Source organism: Microcebus murinus, chromosome 19 (genome assembly GCF_040939455.1).
Source record: "Microcebus murinus isolate Inina chromosome 19, M.murinus_Inina_mat1.0, whole genome shotgun sequence".
In the NCBI taxonomy this organism is placed as follows: domain Eukaryota; kingdom Metazoa; phylum Chordata; class Mammalia; order Primates; family Cheirogaleidae; genus Microcebus; species Microcebus murinus.
In genome coordinates, this window is record NC_134122.1 from 15526754 (window position 1) to 15544933 (window position 18180).

At 36.7% G+C, this 18180-nt stretch overlaps 1 protein-coding gene across 2 annotated transcripts in view; it reads left to right on the forward strand.

Moving 5' to 3' along the window:
* The first annotated feature begins 196 nt into the window (after window positions 1-196).
* The window catches only part of LOC105885304 (phospholipid-transporting ATPase ABCA3-like), a 63037-nt gene continuing 45053 nt past the window's right edge, over window positions 197-18180 (forward strand). Inside the window, exons 1-4 of one of the 2 annotated variants that reach the window (XM_012790140.3) lie at window positions 197-267; window positions 10228-10353; window positions 10687-10939; window positions 17275-17402. In XM_012790140.3, coding sequence (XP_012645594.2) covers window positions 10294-10353; window positions 10687-10939; window positions 17275-17402 — 441 coding nt within the window. In that variant the 5' untranslated portion in view covers window positions 197-267; window positions 10228-10293. The remainder of the gene's footprint in view (window positions 268-10227; window positions 10354-10686; window positions 10940-17274; window positions 17403-18180) is intronic. The other variant, XM_012790141.3, reaches the window with a different exon arrangement.

Consider the following 18180-nt stretch of genomic DNA (forward strand, 5'->3'; position numbering starts at 1 on the left):
AGCCCGAGAAGGGTGGGCTGGGGGTGGAGGGCGAGGGTGAGGTCCGGGGGTGTAGGGGACGGGGGCGGTGCTCGCGGGCCCCCCTCACTCCCCTCCACCCCGCCGGGCCGAAGTTCCCCACTTCCCACGCCACCCCCGCGGGGTGCGCGTGCGCGCGAGGCCGGAGCCTCAACCCGCCGCGGGCGGCTGCGCGGAGGGAGGTTGGGGCGTTGGGAGGCGGCGGCGCCCCCGAGCGGCGGAGGCGGTGGCGGTTGCCAGCACTGAGCCGTGAGTGTCCCGGCCCAGCGCCCTTCCAAACAAAGACACAGAACCCCACCCGGTAGAGACTGAGGGCTGAATTTTAACTTTTTTTTTTTTTTTGTAGTTTAGTGCTTAGATGGGAGAGTTTGGGAGGTGTAGTCAATTTTGGTTCTAATCTGGTTTGAGGCACGTGACTTGATTCTCGTCAGTGGCGTGGCAATCACATCCATCTTGTAGAGTTTTCCTTTTGTGAAAAACGGGGGGAAAATTCAAATCACATAAAGTTTCACCATTTTTGCCCCGTCGAAGTGTACAGTTCAGTGGCTTTTACTAAATTCACAGTGTCGTGCAGCCCCCACCATTACCTAATCCCAGAACTTTTTCATCACCCCCCTGTGCTCACTCTCCGTTGCTGTCTCCTCTCTGCCCTTGGCGACCGCTTTCTGCGTCCCGTATTTGTGAGTTCTGGACATTTCATGTAAATAGAAGCATATAATGTGTGTCCTTTTGTGTCCGGCTTTTTTACTTAGCATGATGTTTTCAAGGTGCCTGCTTATTGTAGCATGTACCAGTACCTCATTCCTTTATAAAGCCAAATAATATTCACCTGTATGGGTATATCAGATTTTGTTTATCTATTCATCAGTTGTTGAACTTTTGAGTTTCTACGTTTTAGCTGTTGTGAATAATGCTACAATGAACATTTGTAGTACATGTTTTTGTATGGAGATATGTTTCCTGTTTTCTTGGGTACATAACTAGGAGTAGAACTGGAGGGTCATATAGTAATTCTATCTTTAACTTTCTGAGGAACTGCCAAAATGTTTTCCATGTGGGCTGCACCATTTTACATTCACACTATCAGTGTGTGAGAGTTCTGGTTTACCACAATCTTGCTAATCGCTATTTTCAAACAACAAAAAATATTTTGTTTTGTTTTATTACAGCCATCGTAGTGGGATGCGAAATAGTATCACATTGGGTTTTTAATTTGCATTTCCCTGATAACTAGTGATGTTGAGCATCTTTTCATGTGCTTATTGGCCATTTGTATAATTTCTTTGGAGAAATATCTATTTCGATTCTTTTGCCCATTATTTAATTGTGTTGCCATTTTGTTGTTGAGTTGTAAGAGTGCTTTATCTATTCAGGATATAAAATGCTTATCAGATATATGATTTGCGAAAACTTTATTCCATTCTATGGGTTATATTTTCATTGCCTTGATAGTGTACTTGTTTTTTATTATGAATCCCATGTTATCTAAATTTTCTTTTGGTTTTATATCTAAGAATGCATTACTAAATTCAGATCCTGAAGATTTACACATATGTTTTCTTCCAAGAGTTTGTTTTAGCTGTTACATTTGGATCATTGATTCATTTTGAGTTAATTTTTGTATATGGTGTGAAGTAGGAGTTCAACTTCATTTTTTTGCATATGGCTATTTAGTTGTTTAAAACACTTTTCTTATTGAATGAGCATGGCAAAAGTCAACTGGTCATAGCTGTATGAGTTTATTTCTGGACTCTCGATTCTATTCTATTGATTTATATGTCTGTGCTTATATCAGTACCATATTGTTTTGATTACTGTCACTTTGTAGAAGGTGTTGAGATTGGGAAGTGTGAGACCTCCAACTTTCTCTTCTTTTTCAAGATTGTTTGGTTATTCAATGTTCCTTATAATTCCACATGAATTTTAGGATCAATATATCCATTTCTGCAAAAAAAAAAAAGAAAAGGATTGCTCGACTCCATAGATCAATTTGGAGAATATTGCTGTCTTAACAATATTAGGTCTTTCAGTCTGTGAACATGGGATGCCTTTACATTTATTTAGGTCTTTGTTACTTTCTTTTAAATAGTGTTTCATATTTTTTAGTGCAGAAGTATTGTAGCTCCTTAAATTTATCCCTAAGGTCTTATACTCTTTTTGATGCTACTGTAAGTGGAATTGTTTTCCTAATTTTCTTTAAAGTTTGTTCATTGCTAGTGATTAGAAATATAACTAATTTTTATTTCTTGACCTTATTTCCTGAAACTTTGCTGAATTTATTAGCTCTTGTAGCTCCTTTGTGGGTTCTTTAGGATTTTGTATATATAAGATTTTGTCATCTGCAATAGAGATAGTTTTGCTTCTTGCGTTACAATTTGGGTGACTTTATTATTTTTTTTTCTAATTGTTCTGACTGGGACTTCTAGTACAATATTGAATAGAAGTGAGACTAGACACCCTTGTTTCTGATTTTAGGAGGATATCTTTCAGTCTTTCACTATTGAGTACAATGTTATTTGTGAGTTTTTCATAGATGCCCTTTATCATGTTGAGAAAGTACCCTTCTATTCCTAGTTTGTTTAGTGTTTTTATCATGAAAAGTTATTGGATTTTGTCAAATGCTTTTTCTGCATCAATTGAGATCATCATGTTGGTTTTTTTTTCCACAATAGAAAACTCTTTTGTAAAGCAAGCTGCCCACATGTATTTAAAAGAGCTGGGAGTTAGAGAAACTGTATTAAGTACCTAAATGTCTAGGAGCACATCTATAAAAGTCAATTACAACATCCCACATGTCCAGGAGGGACGAACCACTTTCACAAAATCAAACAATTCAGCAACTGAATCTCTCAGGGTTGGAGAAGCATGGATTCCAAGCTGTGATTCAAGAGTATAATTCTGACATTTTAAAATTTTCTGATTTTTTTTCATATTAATTCAACTGATTGTCTACTTTGCTAGGCATCATGTTGGTTTTTTTCCCTTAATTAATATGTATGTTAAACTGTATTGATTTCCTTTTTTCCTTCCTTCCTTCCTTCCTTCCTTCCTTCCTTCCTTCCTTCCTTCCTTCCTTCCTTCCTTCCTTCCTTCCTTCCTTCCTTCCTTTCTTCCTTCCATTTAGGGTCTCACTCTGTCTCCCAGGCTGGAGCAAATTGTCACTGTCATAGCTCACTGTAATCTTGAATCCTCCCACCTCAGCTTCCATAGTAGGTAGGACTACAGGCAAATACTACCAGGCCTGGCTAATTTTTTTTTTTTTTTTTTTTTTGTAGACACAGGGAGGTCTCACCATGTTGCCCAGCCTGGTCTTGAACTCCTGGCCTCAAGCAATACTTTTGCTTTGGTCCCCCAAAATGCTGGTATTTCAATGTGTGAACATAGGATGAGATTATAGGCATGAGCCACTTGCACCTGGCCATGATTGATTTTCATGTCTTGAATCAGTCTTGCATTCCTGAAAGAAATTCCACTTGGTCATGCGGTATAATCCTGCTGACCTAAAAGGAAGAAGCTGTGGCAAAATTAATGTCAGTAGAGTTTATTGCAACTAGGGAGGATTGCAAGTTGGGAGCGTAAATTCAAGTTGTCAGTTGTCCTGAATTCACATTCTGATTAGCAGCAGTTACAAGTGGATTTTTAAAGAAAAAAGGACAGGCTGTGGCCTGATACAAAGTTGTTTGCCAGTAATTCTCCTTTGTTTAAGAAATAACATTGATTAGTGATTGGCTATCCATTTTTAAGCTCTAGGGTGTAGGTTATAGTGTGGTGCAGCACTATTAAGTTAATTTGTAGCTACTTGTGGCAATAGCAAGCAGTTTCAAGACATTACTATATAGCTAAAGGGAGAAGTAGGATGTGATTGCTGTCTCATTTTAATATCTCTTTGGGCCTAGAATCTGACTCACACTTTTTGAATAAAAGTTCTTTTCTTTTCTCAATACTTTTAATATTCTGGTGGATTTAGTTAGCTATTATTTTATTGAGGTTTTGCATTTATATTCATAAAGGATATTGGTCTGTAGTTCTTTTCCTGTGATGACTTTCTTTGGCTTTGATGTAAAGGTGGTTCAGGTCTAGATTAAGTTAGGAAGCGTTCCCTCCTTTTTTTTTTTTTTTTTTTTTTTTTTGAGACAGAGTCTCACTTTGTTACCCAGGCTAGAGTGAGTGCGGTGCCATCAGCCTAGCTCACAGCAACCTCAATCTCCTGGGCTCAAGCGATCCTTCTGCCTCAGCCTTCCGAGTAGCTGGTACTACAGGCATGTGCCACCATACCCGGCTAATTTTTTGTATATATATTTTTAGTTGGTCCATTAATTTCTTTCTATTTTTAGTAGAGACGGGGTCTCACTCAGGCTAGTTTCAAACTCACGACCTCGAGCAATCCACCCACCTCAGCCTCCCAGAGTGCTAGGATTACAGGCATGAGCCACCACACCCAGCCGTTCCCTCCTTTTATATTTTTTGATAGACTTTGAGATGGTATGATATAATAAAAATATATATGTTTGGGTTTTTTTGTCCATTGTTCCTGAAACAGAGCTCCCCAAACCCTTAGGATTTCTGGAATGGGGGGAGTGTCTTTTGTTATTCAAAACTAGCCTATTTTGACCACACCTGAATTTATACTAATGAGGTGACTCTTGGTGACTCTTGGCAGACCCTAGACAGCTTCCAGATGGGAGCTGATTGCCAGAGGAATCAACCAGGTGATAAGGGTTGAAACTTACAGCCCTGAGACCACCCCTGATCTCCAGGAAGGGAAAAGACTGGAGATTGAGTTGCCACCAATGGTTACTGATTTAACCAATCATGGTTACATAATAAAGGCTCGATAAAAACTCTTGGACAGTGTGATTTGGAGAGCTTCTGGGTAGATGAACACAACAATGTGCTGCAAGGGTGGCACACCAGAGAAGGCATGGAAGCTCTGTGTCCTGTATATCTCTTCCCTTGGTTGTTCATTTGTGATAAACTGTAATTGCAAGTATTGCACTTTCCTCAGTTCTGTGAGTTGTTTTATTGCATTCTCAAAGCAGAGGAGGGTTCGTGGTAACCCTGTAATTTGTAGTTAGCAAGGCAGAAGTGCAGGTTCCCTGTGGACCACATTTGTAGCTATATTTGTTTTTTTTTTTTTATTTTTTTTATACAAATAAGCAATGACTGAGGGATGTAGCTATATTTGAAGTAGGGTCAATCTTGTGGGACACTAGGCCTTTAACCTGTGGGATCTGTGCTAACGCCAGATAATTAGTGCCAGAATGAATTCAGCTGGAGTCAGAGAATTGGAGAATTGGTTGTTGTTTGGAAAATCAAACACAAGGACTGGTGTAAATTATTCTTTCGATGTTTGGTAGAATTTACCATTGAAGCCATTTGATCCCAGCTATTTTTGGCTAGGAGGTTTTTGATTACTGATTCAATCTCTTATTATAGGTCTCTATTTAGATATTCTACTTGTTCTTGAGTTAGTTTGGTAGTATGTATACTTCCAGGAATTTGTCCATTTCATCTAGGTTATCAAATCTGTTGGCCTACAATTTTTCATAGTATTCGCTTATAATCCTTTTTCTTTCTGTAAGGTTGGTAGTAGTGTCTCCTTTTTGTTTCCTGATTTTAATAATTTATGTCTTTGCTCTTCTTATCTTGGTCAATCAAGATAAAAGTCTGTAACTTTTGTTGATCTTTTAAAGGGATCATATGCTTTCCTTGGTCTATTGTTTTTATATTGTTTATTTCTTTTGTCTGTTTTAATCTTTGTAATTCCCTGCCTTCTGCTTACTAGCTCTGGGTGTAGTTTGCTCTTCTTTTTCTAGTTCTTTAAGGTAGAAGGCTATATTATTGATTTGAAATAGTTTTTATAATAAGAGTTTACAGCTGACCTGCTGTTACTGTATCCCATAAGTTTTGGTATGTTGTATTTTTGCTTTCCTTTATCTCAAAGTATTTCTAATTTCCTTTATGATTTCTTCTTTGACTCATTTCTTGCTTAAACTTGTATTGTTTAATTTATACATACTTGTGAATTTTCCAGATTTCCTTCTGCTGCTTATTTCTAACTTTGTTCCATTATAGTCATATAAGAGTCTTTGTATTATTTCTGTCTTTTTAAATTTATTGAGATTCGTTCTGTGCCCTAACATATGCCACATGGGCACTTGAGAAAAAAAATGCATGTTCTGTTATTTTGGGTAGAGTATTTTATATATATCTGTCAGGTCTGGTGGCTTATTGTATTGTTTGTAATCTTATATTTTCATTGTTGATCTTCTCTTTAGTTGTTCATCTATTATTGAAAGTAGGGTATTGACATCTCCAACTATTATTGTTGAAATGTTGATTTCTCCCTTTATTCTGTCAGTTTTTGCTTCATATATTTTGGGACTGTATTGGTGGGGAATAAATAATTGTTATATCTTCTTGATGATTTGACCCATTTATCAGTATATAATATCTTTCGTTGTTTCTTGTAATAGATTTTATCTTAAATTATTTTGTCTGACTAATGTCCAGCTCTTTTTTGGTTACTGTTTGCATTGAATATATATATGTGTGTGTATTTTAATTTATTTGTGCCTTTAGATTTAAATTGAGTCTCTTGTAGATAGCAAATGGTTGGATCATACTTTTTAAAATCCATTCTGCCAATTTCTCTTTAATTGGGGCAGTAATTTATTTATATTTAAATAATTATTGATAAGGAAAGACTTCTATCATTTTGCTATTTGTTTTCTTTATGTCTTATATTGTTTTTGTTACTCAATTTCTCTATTATAGTTTTCCTTTTTTGTAAGATAGGTATTTTCTAGGCTACAATTTTTATTCCCTTCTTGTTTCTTTTTTTTTTTTTTTTTTTTAAACTGATGCAATTGAAATATCCCTTCTTGTTTCTTAGGCAATATATTTTTACTAATTTTCTTAGTGATTGCCTTGTGAATTATAATTAATACTTTATAATAATCTTGTTTGAATTAACCCCAAATTAATTTCTATAATATACAAAAACTTGGCTTCTGTCTACCTCTCTTCCTCCTCTATGTTGTTATTCTCACAAATTACATCTTTATATATTGTTTGCCAAATCTGCATGGATTTATAATTTTTATATAGTCTTTTAAATAATATAGGAAAAGTGAGCTACAGACCATTACTACTTTTTTATTTACATATATAACCTTTGCCAATATTCTTTATTTCTCTATCTTTATTTGATTTACTATCTAGTATCTTTTCTATTGTAATTTATCCATTATGATTTTGTGTAATTTTTTAGTTGCTGCACTAGGGATTACAAAATACAATTTTCACTTGCTTCAGTCTATTTAGAATCAATATTTTATCACTTCAATTGGAATATAGAAATTTTATCAACATATAGGTGCTTTTAGACTGTAGTTGTCTCATATATTATATCTTCATTTGTTGAAAACTTCATCAGACCGTGTTATACTCTTTGCTTTCAACCATCAAAATATTGTAAAGAACTCAGGAAGATAAGAGCAGTCTGTTATGCTTGACTGCTTACCTAGATGTTTACTTCTGTTGTTCTTTCCTCATTCCTGATGTTCCAAGTTTTCTTCCAGTATCATTTCTCTTCTCTCTGAAGAACTTCTTATAATTCATAGACCTGCTGTCTATGAAGTCTCTTAGTTTTCCTTAGTCTGTGAATGTTATTTCAAATCTTCATTTCTGAAGGATTTCTTTGCTGAATATTCAATTCTGGGTTAATAATTCTTTTCTTTCAACACTTTAGAAAATGTCACTTCCTTCTGGCCTCCCTGGTTTCTGATGACAACTCTGCTGTTTTTCAAATCTTGTTTTCCTTATAGATAATGTGTTGTTTTACTCTGGCTTTTTTTCAAGAGTTTTGTTTGTAGTTTTTATTGGTTTGATTATGGTGTGTCTAGACATAAATTTCTTTGGGGTTATTTTTGTTTGGAGTTTGCTCAACTTCTTGTATCTGTGTCTCTTACAGCATTTGGGAAGGTTTCAGTTATTATTTCTTAAAATATTTTTTCAGCATTACACTCTTACTCCTCTTTTCTTGGATTCTAATGACCTGAATGCTAGAATTTTTGTTATCTTACATATTCCTGAGGCTCTGTTCATTTTTCACCATCTTCCCCCTATCACCCATTTTGTTTATATTTGGTAATTTATATTGATCTGCCTTCCCATTCACTGACTCTTTCCTCTGTTATCTGAATTCTGCTAGTGAGTCCATCTTGTGAGTTGGTTTCTTTTTTTGGTTATTCTAGAATTTTCATTAGATTTTTATTTCTATTTCTTTGCTGATACTTTCTATTTTAAATTTTGTTTCAAAACTATTTGTGATTGTTCTTTTGAGCATTTTCGTAGTAGCTGCTTTAAAATCTTTTACAGATAATTCCAACATCTGTGTCATAACATCATTAGTATCTATTGATTGTCTTTTCCTATGCAAGCTGAGATTTTGTGATTTCTTATATGCCAAATAATATTGGATGGTATTCTGGACATTGTGTGCATTAAGTTATGAGATTCTGGGTCTTGTTTAAAATCCTATGGAGAATGTTGATACTTTTGTTTTTAGCAGGAAATTGACCTGATTACAGGGTTGCCAGATTTAGAAAATAAAATACAAAATACCTAGTTAAATTTGAATTTCATATAATGAATTATATTTCAGTATAAATATGTCACAAACAAAAGTATTCATTTTTTATTGGAAATTTAACTGGCCCTCTGATGTATTATCTGGCAACACTACTTTATGAGTTTAAAGCCACAAGTTCTAACTCACCTTTGTGGTGTCAGTTCGGTTTTTAAAGACTTTGCTTTCTATCTAGATCCTTCTGGGATCTGGGCAGAAGTTTACTTGCTCAGTAATTAAAGTGTTTGCCTTGTTAATTAGGATGAGATCGATTTATGCTCAAGTCAAGGCTGAGCTCCTCCTGCTCCTCTGTCTCTCCAGTACTTTTAGGTTCTCCAAGGTGCTTCTCTTTTTGGTCTCATGGTCAGAAATCACTCACTTCCTTGATTGCTTGCTCCTTCAAGTTCAGAAGGACTTCAATTCTGGTGTTCTCTCTTGTTGCATTACCTGTTTACTCTTTCCGGTTCGCTCAAAGGATGCAGCACATTTTAGTCCTAGTGCAATACATAGCATCTTCTCTCTCACCTTGATATATTTTGAACTTCCATCTTGATTTTGACAGCTCTATGAGCTTGTTAAAATGGTGTATGGAAAGGAAATGCTGACACATGCTATGACGTGGATGAACCTTGAAGACATTTTATACTAAGTGAAATAAGCCAGTCACAAAAGGGCAAATGCTGTATGATTCCACCTATATATGAGGTGCCTGGAGTAGCCACATTCAGAGACAGAAAGTAAGATGGCGGTTGCCAGAAGGCACGGTGGGAGGAGGAACGGGTGGATATTGTTAAATTGGTACAGAGTTTTAGTTTGGGAAGATGAAAAAAATTGTGGGTGATGGTGCTGGTTGCACAACAATATGAATGTGATTGATGCCACTGACCTGTACACTTAAAAATAGTTAAAATGGCAAATTTTATGTATATTTTATCACACTTATAAAAACTGATTGATGCAAAGCCTTTCAGCCACTCCCTCCATAGCAGCACATGATCCCTGGGGGAAAAAACCTATAAGGTAAGTGCTATAAACTTTACCAATTTTACAGAAAATAAACAGCCATAGTTTAATTATTTCTCTAAAAATTATACAGCTTGTTAAAGAGTTAGGATTTGAATTTAGACAGCCTGTGTTCATATCCTGGGTTTTTAATTACTGTTTCATACTATCCACAGCAATGAGGAAAGGATCATGACTGTTTTGAATTGACCTAATGTTTAGCACAGAATATGGCATTAAGTAAGTTAGTAAATATTCAGCATTGTAATTTGTGACAGAGTTTCTGTCAGAGCCCATCCAAATAATTGATATTCTTCAATTATACTTTAGATCTTTCTTTGTGAAAGTGGAGCAACAATGTATTGCTCTTTGCATCTCTACTGCCTAATGTTTTTATACATAGTAGAAGCCCATTGGATGTGAATTTAATGAATTAATATAAAAAATATATATGAGCAGATAAATCCTTATTTCAAGTTTTTTTTTTTTTTGTAATTATCTTTTAAGTTTGATGGAAGAAAAGAGTAGAACAATGAAGTAATCCTTTTACTTATCCAAATTTAATATTTTGGCAGGTGACCTAAATTATTTTTCATCTTTACTTCCTTTTGAAGAGTTAAACTTCCATTCTTTGTGATAAAATGGATTCGTTGTGGTTCAGGCAATTTGTAGTCCTCATCTGGAAAAATCTTCTTTTAAAGGTAGGTTGAGGTATCTGTCAGAAATGATTATAAAGGCTAATGAAGCCAATAGGGAATTATTAAAAAGCTCCTTCATTTTACTTTATGGTATTTTTTTTCAAGGCTGAGGGTAGCACTAAATCTGAAGAATATTGATAGGGTGAATTAATAGAATGAGTAATGAAATGTAGAAAAGGGTGAGAAAGACAAGCTAGGGGACCACTCTTATAAAATGAAGCAGAGTAATGTCAGTTTATATTGTGTGTGTTTGTGCACACAGGAGTATAAGTACACATGTACATATACACACACTCTCTTAGGTAAATTAACACAATCCTTTTTTTTCTCTTGCAGAGGCGGAATACAGCGGGTTTACTTGTGGATATTGGCCTGGTATTTGTAGTTTCGGCATTGCTTTTGATAGGACGTAGAGTAATTAAAAAGGAATTTCGTCATGCTTCCACTTTTGATCCTCTTCCTTTGACACTACCTGCTTTCCTCATTAATACGTCAGTTGTATATGAGTTGGTTTATGTGCCTTCTGAAAGTGATGTGGCAAAAAATATTACTGAGATGGTAAAAAGGGATTTAAATGCCAATTTTAAAGGTTAGAAAACAAACCTTTAATATCTAAAATCTTTCTGTAGACTCTATTATTAACTTTTTTTAGAAGAGCCATACTTCAGTGACTTTCATAATTTAGGCATTAATCTCCTAAATATACATTATGGATTTTGTCAAGTAATTTAAAATATATTTGTGGTATAATCCTTATTGAAATATAATATTTAAAATTCAGTGATTGAGTTACTATCCAATTTTCTAATTCTCAATCTTCTTTGTCTTGGATTATGCAACTTCAACTAGAGTAAAGTACCTAATAGTGTGCCAAGGGGATACCAAGTGTCTGGATGAATCAGGTATTTTTTTCCTGGGTGCATAAATTGGACTTGAGGTCATTAATTTTCAGCATTTTATAAAGATATTAAGTGTGATATATATGAATACATTTGAAAAGAAGATTAAAAAATGTAGAAGTATTCCAAAAAAATGCTTTATCTCCTTACCCCTCTCCTTACTCTACCCCCAATTTCTCCTCTTTCTCTCTTGCAGCTAAAAACACTGTCAGGAATTTGGAGGGAGGGATCAAAATGGCTAACTAGATATAGGTAGTGTGTGCCTCCTCCACAGAGAGGAACCAGAATAGTAAGTAGACACATTTTGAACAGATCATCTGAGAGAGAACACTAAGAGTCACCAGAAAAGTGACAGGAAGTATCAAAAGTAAGTAAGGTGAGGGTTCAAGGCAGCTTGCCTGGCTGGTGCCTGGCTGAAAGGCAGGAGAACTCCTAGATGCAAGGAAACAGTAAGACAAAACCCCATGGGGCCCCACAATCTGAAGTGAGTTTTTATGGTCTCTGGCTCTGGGAGAGCGCCTCAACCCGTGCGGCACTTGAGCCTGTAACAGGGAGCTTGTGAGAGATCGTGCATGGACATTGCTCCAGAAAGGGGACCCACGTGGAATCCTAGGACATGTGAGCCTAGAGCAGCTTCAGCTGGTTGTGGTTCTGAGCGCCTAGATACTGGGGATCTACAGATGCGGCTGCTGCCACTGTGCTGCTCCAAGGAGGTAGAGGGGAGGTCAGGTGCTGCCATGCCCCCGGGAAGGTCCCCACCGCCCTGTCTTAGGCTGCTATTGAGACTGAGACATGAGTGGACCACATTTCCCACAGCTTCTGGCCCTCAGTGCTTGTCGGGGAGGCTCCTCATCCTCTCTGCTCACAGGCCCAAGGCACGATTTTGAGAGTTTAATGCTGGGCTGCACCCTGCCCCCAAGCCAAATTTAGGCTGCTGTGGCTACAGTTGTCCTCTAGCTGAGGAGGGACAGGGAAATCAGGCTCTATTATGGATACCTAGGACAATACCCACCACCATGCAACAGGCTGCTGTGAGACTAGGACGTGAGCATATGGCGTTCCCCACAGCTTCTTGGCCATGCTGCTTGTCTGGAAGGTGCCCCACCCACTCTGGGTGCAGGCTCATGGCCCAATTTTGAGAGTTTAGAAGTGGGCTTCACCCAACCCCTGGGCTCAGTTTTGGCTGATGTGGCTGCAGGACCTGGCTGAGGAGGGACATGGAAACCAAACTTCCCTGTGCACACCTAGATTAATACCCACTGCCCTGCTAAGGGCTGCTGTGAGACCAAGCTGTCAGCAGACCACACTCCCAACAGCTTCTTGCCCATGCTGCTTGCCTGGGAGGGACCCTGTCCTCTCTGGTTGTGGGCCCACAGCTGGCACCTTTTTGAGAGCTTAACACTGGGCTGCACCCTGCCCTTGGGCCAGGCATGGGCTGATGTTGCTGCAACTGCCTCCATGCTAAGGAGGGAGAGGGAAGACTGGGCACTCCCCCAAACCCCTAGGACGATATCCACAGCCCTGTTGTGGGCAGCTGTGGGTCTTGGGGGGTAGCTCAATAGCCCATCACAAAGCTACCAACACCACCCAAATGGACTGTTTGGTTGCCAGTGGGTTGCTCCAGCACTGCTACTGCTAGACCAAGCAGAAGAAAGAACCTCAGAACTTGGTGACAGGTCTTTTGAAATAATCCAGCCACATATACACACATCACACAAGATTTAACATCATTTCACATTAGAAAAACCTGAAAACTAATGTGGAGAAATCAGAAAATCAATTCAGGATATGAATGAGAAATTTACCAAGGAGATAAGATATCTTAATTAAAATACCAACAGAAATTCTGTAACTGAAAAATTCATTGGAAGAAATACAAAATACATTCAAAACCTTTAATAATAGACTAGACCAAACAGAACAAAAAATCTTAGAACTTGATAACAAGCCTTTTGAAATAATCCATTCACACACACATACACAAGAATAAAAAAGAATCAACAAAGCCTTCTAGACATCTGAGACTACATAAAGTGACCAGACCTATGAATTATCAGTATTACCAAGGGGAAGGAGATACAAAAAGTTTAGAAAACCTATTTAAGGAAATAATCAATGAAAACTTCCCATCTAGCAAGAGAGTTAGACATCTAGATACAGGAGGCTAGGCAATCCCCAGGAAAATACATTGCAAAAAATAATTCACCATGGCATTTTATAATCAGAATGACTAAAGTCAAAATGAAAGAGAGAATTTTAAAATTAGCAAGAGAAAAGTGCCTAGTTACCTACAAAGGAAACTCAAATCACACAAACAGCAGACTTCTCTGCAGAAACCTTACAGGCCAGAAGAGAATGAGATGGCATTATCAAAGTACTGAAATAATAATAATAAATGAAAACCTCTCAGCCAAGAATTTTACATTCTTCCAGAATTAATTTCATAAATGAAGGAGACATACGTAGTCTTTCTCAGACAATCAAACACTGAGGGAATTTGTCACCACCATGATGGGTCTACAGTAAACACTCAAAGAAGTCTTTAGCATGGAAACAAAAGGTTCATATTCATTATTATGAAAACAGATGGAAATATAAAACTCATAAGTCTTATAAAACAATCGCATGAAGGAGGAAGATAAAGGAATTAAATGGCAACATGACAGAATTTCATTGAACACAGATAAAAAGACAAAAAGGAAGAAACTAAGAATTTATAAATCAGCTAGAAAGCAATAATGTGACAGGAACAAAGCCTCAGATATTAATATTAACCTTGCATGTAAGTGAATTAAATGTTCCACTGAAAAGATACAGGTATTGGCAGAATGAATATAAAGACATAATCCAACTGTAAGCTACTTAAATGAAACTCACCTTGCTGTAAAGGCTGTAAAGACACATATAGACTGGAAGTAAAGGTGTGGAAAAAGTATTCCATGCTAACGGAAAACAAAAATGAACAGGAGTAGCTATACTTTTATGATAAAACAGACTTTAAATCAAAAGCAGTAAGAAAAGAAAAAGGTCAATTGTCTCTCTCAGGAAGTGGGGGAGGGGAAGGGGAGGATAAGCGTCTAGGTGGAGGAAAGTCCAAGCTCTTGTCATCTCTGATCCTACCTCTGAGAATGACCCGGCTATGGAGCCATGCAGGTTGCCAGGGACCCGCTAGACCCTGTGATTCCTGCAGTCTGGGCCGGAGATGGGAAATGACGGTGTGGGGATGAGTAAGATGGAACCTGAGGGGTTCAGGCCCCCTGAGGATGACAAAGGCAACCAGTTGGGAGAGAAGCAATATAGTGCCCACTGGTTGGCTGTGGTCTGTTGGGTGGGAGGTGCTCCAGGGGGCCTGGGAGCCTAGTGTCCTGTCCACACGAAGCTCACTGGTGGCAGCAGTCTCTTGGCTTATGTCCGCAGAAGGTTTCTCCAGCAGCTCAGGTGCCCACCCCAATGGTCCAACATGTATGGGAGAGGGATTTTAACTGCACCATCTACCTTTCTTGCTGGTCTCCAAGCCTCTCGGGGTTTAATCCCTGCTGATGCCTTTCTCCTTCCAGTTCTGCGCTGCAATCTCTTCCTGTGGAATGTTCTGCAGGTTTAGGCACCCTTCCTTCAGACCCACATCTGATCTTTGTCTGTCTGTCTGTTTTTTCTATTTTATTTAAAATGACTCTTTCTCACAGAGACCTCTGGCTGGTGGTGTCTCTGGTCCAGCATCTTGCTCTGACCACCTTGGCTTTGTTTTTATTATTATGTATTGTATTAAATTGTATCCAGCATTTTTATTAGTTTGAAGCAGATGGAGTTTGTTTTAGCTCAGGTCCTTTGTGTTTGGAACTGGAAGAAAACTCCTGCCTTTATAACATCAGTTATAAACATGGTCGAACCAGTTCACTAGATTCTATTAAGAGGCAGAGAGAGAGAAAACAGCATTAATCATTTAAAATATTGGTGAAAGGTCATATGTTTCTACAGAAAAAGGAAAATTCTAACTAATATTTTTAATTTAGTGAATGAAATATATAACTTTTTAAAATTTTAGCCATTTTGAGAAGTGTGCAGTGGAATCATAGTTTTAATTTGCTTTTCCCTGATTACTAATCTCATTGTACAGTTTCATATTATTATTGGCCATTTAGATATTTTTTCTTGTTGTTCTGTGACAAGCCTATTCAAATATTTTGTTCATTTTTCTATTGAGTTGGCAATTTTTTTCTTGTTGATTTGTATGTAGCAATTATTTTTATATTTAGTTGTTGATTACAGGTATTGCATATCAGCTCTCTCAGTTTGTGTCGTTTGTGTCTTGCCTTGGTGGTATATTTTGGAGTAGAGTTGTTCTTAATTTAAATAAAGCCTAATTTATCAATCTCTTCTTTTTTTTTTTTGAGACAGAGTCTCACTTTGTTGCCTAGGCTAGAGTGAGTGCCGTGGCATCAGCCTAGCTCACAGTAACCTCAAACTCCTGGGCTCAAGCAATCCTCCTGCCTCAGCCTCCCAAGTAGCTGGGACTACAGGCATGCACCACCATGCCTGGCTAATTTTTTCTATATATATATTAATTGGCCAATTAATTTCTATTTATAGTAGAGACGGGGTCTCGCTCTTGCTCAGGCTGGTCTCAAACTCCTGACCTCAAGCAATCTGCCTGCCTCAGCCTCCCAGAGAGCTAGGATTACAGGCGTGAACCACCGCACCCGGCCCAATCTCTTCTATTATGTTCATTGTGCTTTGTGTTCTTTTTAAATAACTTTCCCAATTCCAGAATCATTCTCCATTATGTTGAAGGGGGATTTTTTTGTATTATGTTGTACATACATATCTACAATTCACCAGGAATTGATTTTCTTAAATAGTGTGAGGTTTCATTTATTTTCACATTGATATGCATTTGACCTATTACTGTTTATGGAAACTATCACTTCCTACTACTATGAATTATCATTTTATCATATAAATCTATAGCTGAGAAGAAATTGATTTTCCTAATGTTGTGAGGTTTCATTTATTCCCATATGGATATTTATTTGACTTATTACTGTTTATGGAAAAGACCATTATTCTGTCTTACCATTTTATCACAAATCAATGGTTCATATATTCATAAGTATTTATGGGCTGTCTATTATGATAAATTGGTCCATTTGTATATCGTTCTGTTGTTCTGATGCTGTCTTAACTACTATAGTTTTATCATATTCTGGTAAGCCTATAAAGGAAGTTTAGTTGTCATGGTTGTTCTTCACCTATTTTTTTCTGTATAAATTTTAGAATCAGCTTGTAAATTCACATAAAAATTCTGTTTAGATTTTTATTAGGATTGTATTATCAATGCAACCTTATATGTCACTTTTTACAGCAAAGATGCCTTTACAGGATGGATTTCTTTAAACCCTTGAATATGGTACCTCATTTCATTTTTAAAAATTATATTTATTTCTCTCAATAATTATTTATGTTACTTTATATAGTGGCTGTCAAAGACTTTAATATCCTACTTATGTTATAAATATTTTAATTCCTAAGGAAAAATTTTAGTTATATATCTGTATGTGTGTGTGAGAATGTTTTTGTGAGTGTTTATTTCTAAATTTCATAGAGATTAATTCGTGAATGAGAAAAGTAGATATGAATGTACAATATTTTTTATTGTATAACTTCAGTTTATTTTCTAAACTCATATTTTCCATAGAGATCAATTTGTCACTTGTCAATTATCTTAAAATACTCTTTTCAAAAAATCACTAGATTTCAAAACACAGTTGAAATTTCCCCTGTTCTATTTACCTCAATATACAATTATGGTAATAATTAGATATTCATAATGTGATGTAGCTTTTATTGTACACTTCAGAATTTTTATGTACCCCAAATATCTATTACATGGTTTGTGATGTCAATTTTTAAGTAATAATGTTTTGAAATTTATAATATCTCAAGATTATGGTATTCATAATACAGATATCAATGATTATTAGACATTTCACATTTATGCAGATAATTTACCTAAATTATTTCTCTACAGTTCGAGGCTTTTCATCAGAAGAAGCTTTTGAGAAGTACATTAAGTACAAATATAAGAATGTTCATGTGCTGGCTGCTATTGTTTTTGATCATAACTTCAAAAACAGCAATGATAGATTGCCGCTGAAGGTAAGAAAGTTTTATCTAAAGACCTGATAATTTTATTTTTAGATTTCAGAGATTTAATGAGATATTGGTAACATCCCCATTTTATAAATGGGAAAAATTGTAACTTGCCCAAGCTTATAACTGGTAGTTTATAACAGCAAGAATTTAAATCCATCCCCAACTAATTTTGATACCTGTGCTTTTAACCATTACCTTACATAGATGAGAAGAAAACTCATCTTATCACACAGTGCCGGCTGAGTCCCTATCTCAACAGGAACTTTAACTAGTAAGGCTATTAACTTTGCCAATCTACCTGACCAGGAAGATGCTTCGATCCCTGCATATGGTGCTTAAGTAAATAAGAATATAGCCACATACAAAAGACTTGGGGTAAAAGCAGATACACATGCACTAGCAGAGATTCCTATATGAAAAGCTTCTTTCTTTCGAGTGAATTACTTAATTTCTCCCCTAAATCTCTGGGAACACCTATTTGGCTCAGCCGTGTTGCATCAGAATTAGAACATCTACAGACACTTAAAAAGATTGTGGAGGATAGAAAAGAACAGTGCTTTGAATTTGGTAAGTTGGTGTGTCTCTTTACCAGATCTTATAGATGTACTGCCCACTGTTGAGGGAAATGATCAAATTATAATATCTATACATAGAGCCAAATCCTGCCTTTAGGATACAAATGTTTGACAATGAAATTGGAGAGAAATGAAAATAACTAGCAAGGCAATAAGTGTTCTTTCTATCCCATTTCCTCCTCACTCTTTCCGCATGTGCCTCCTTT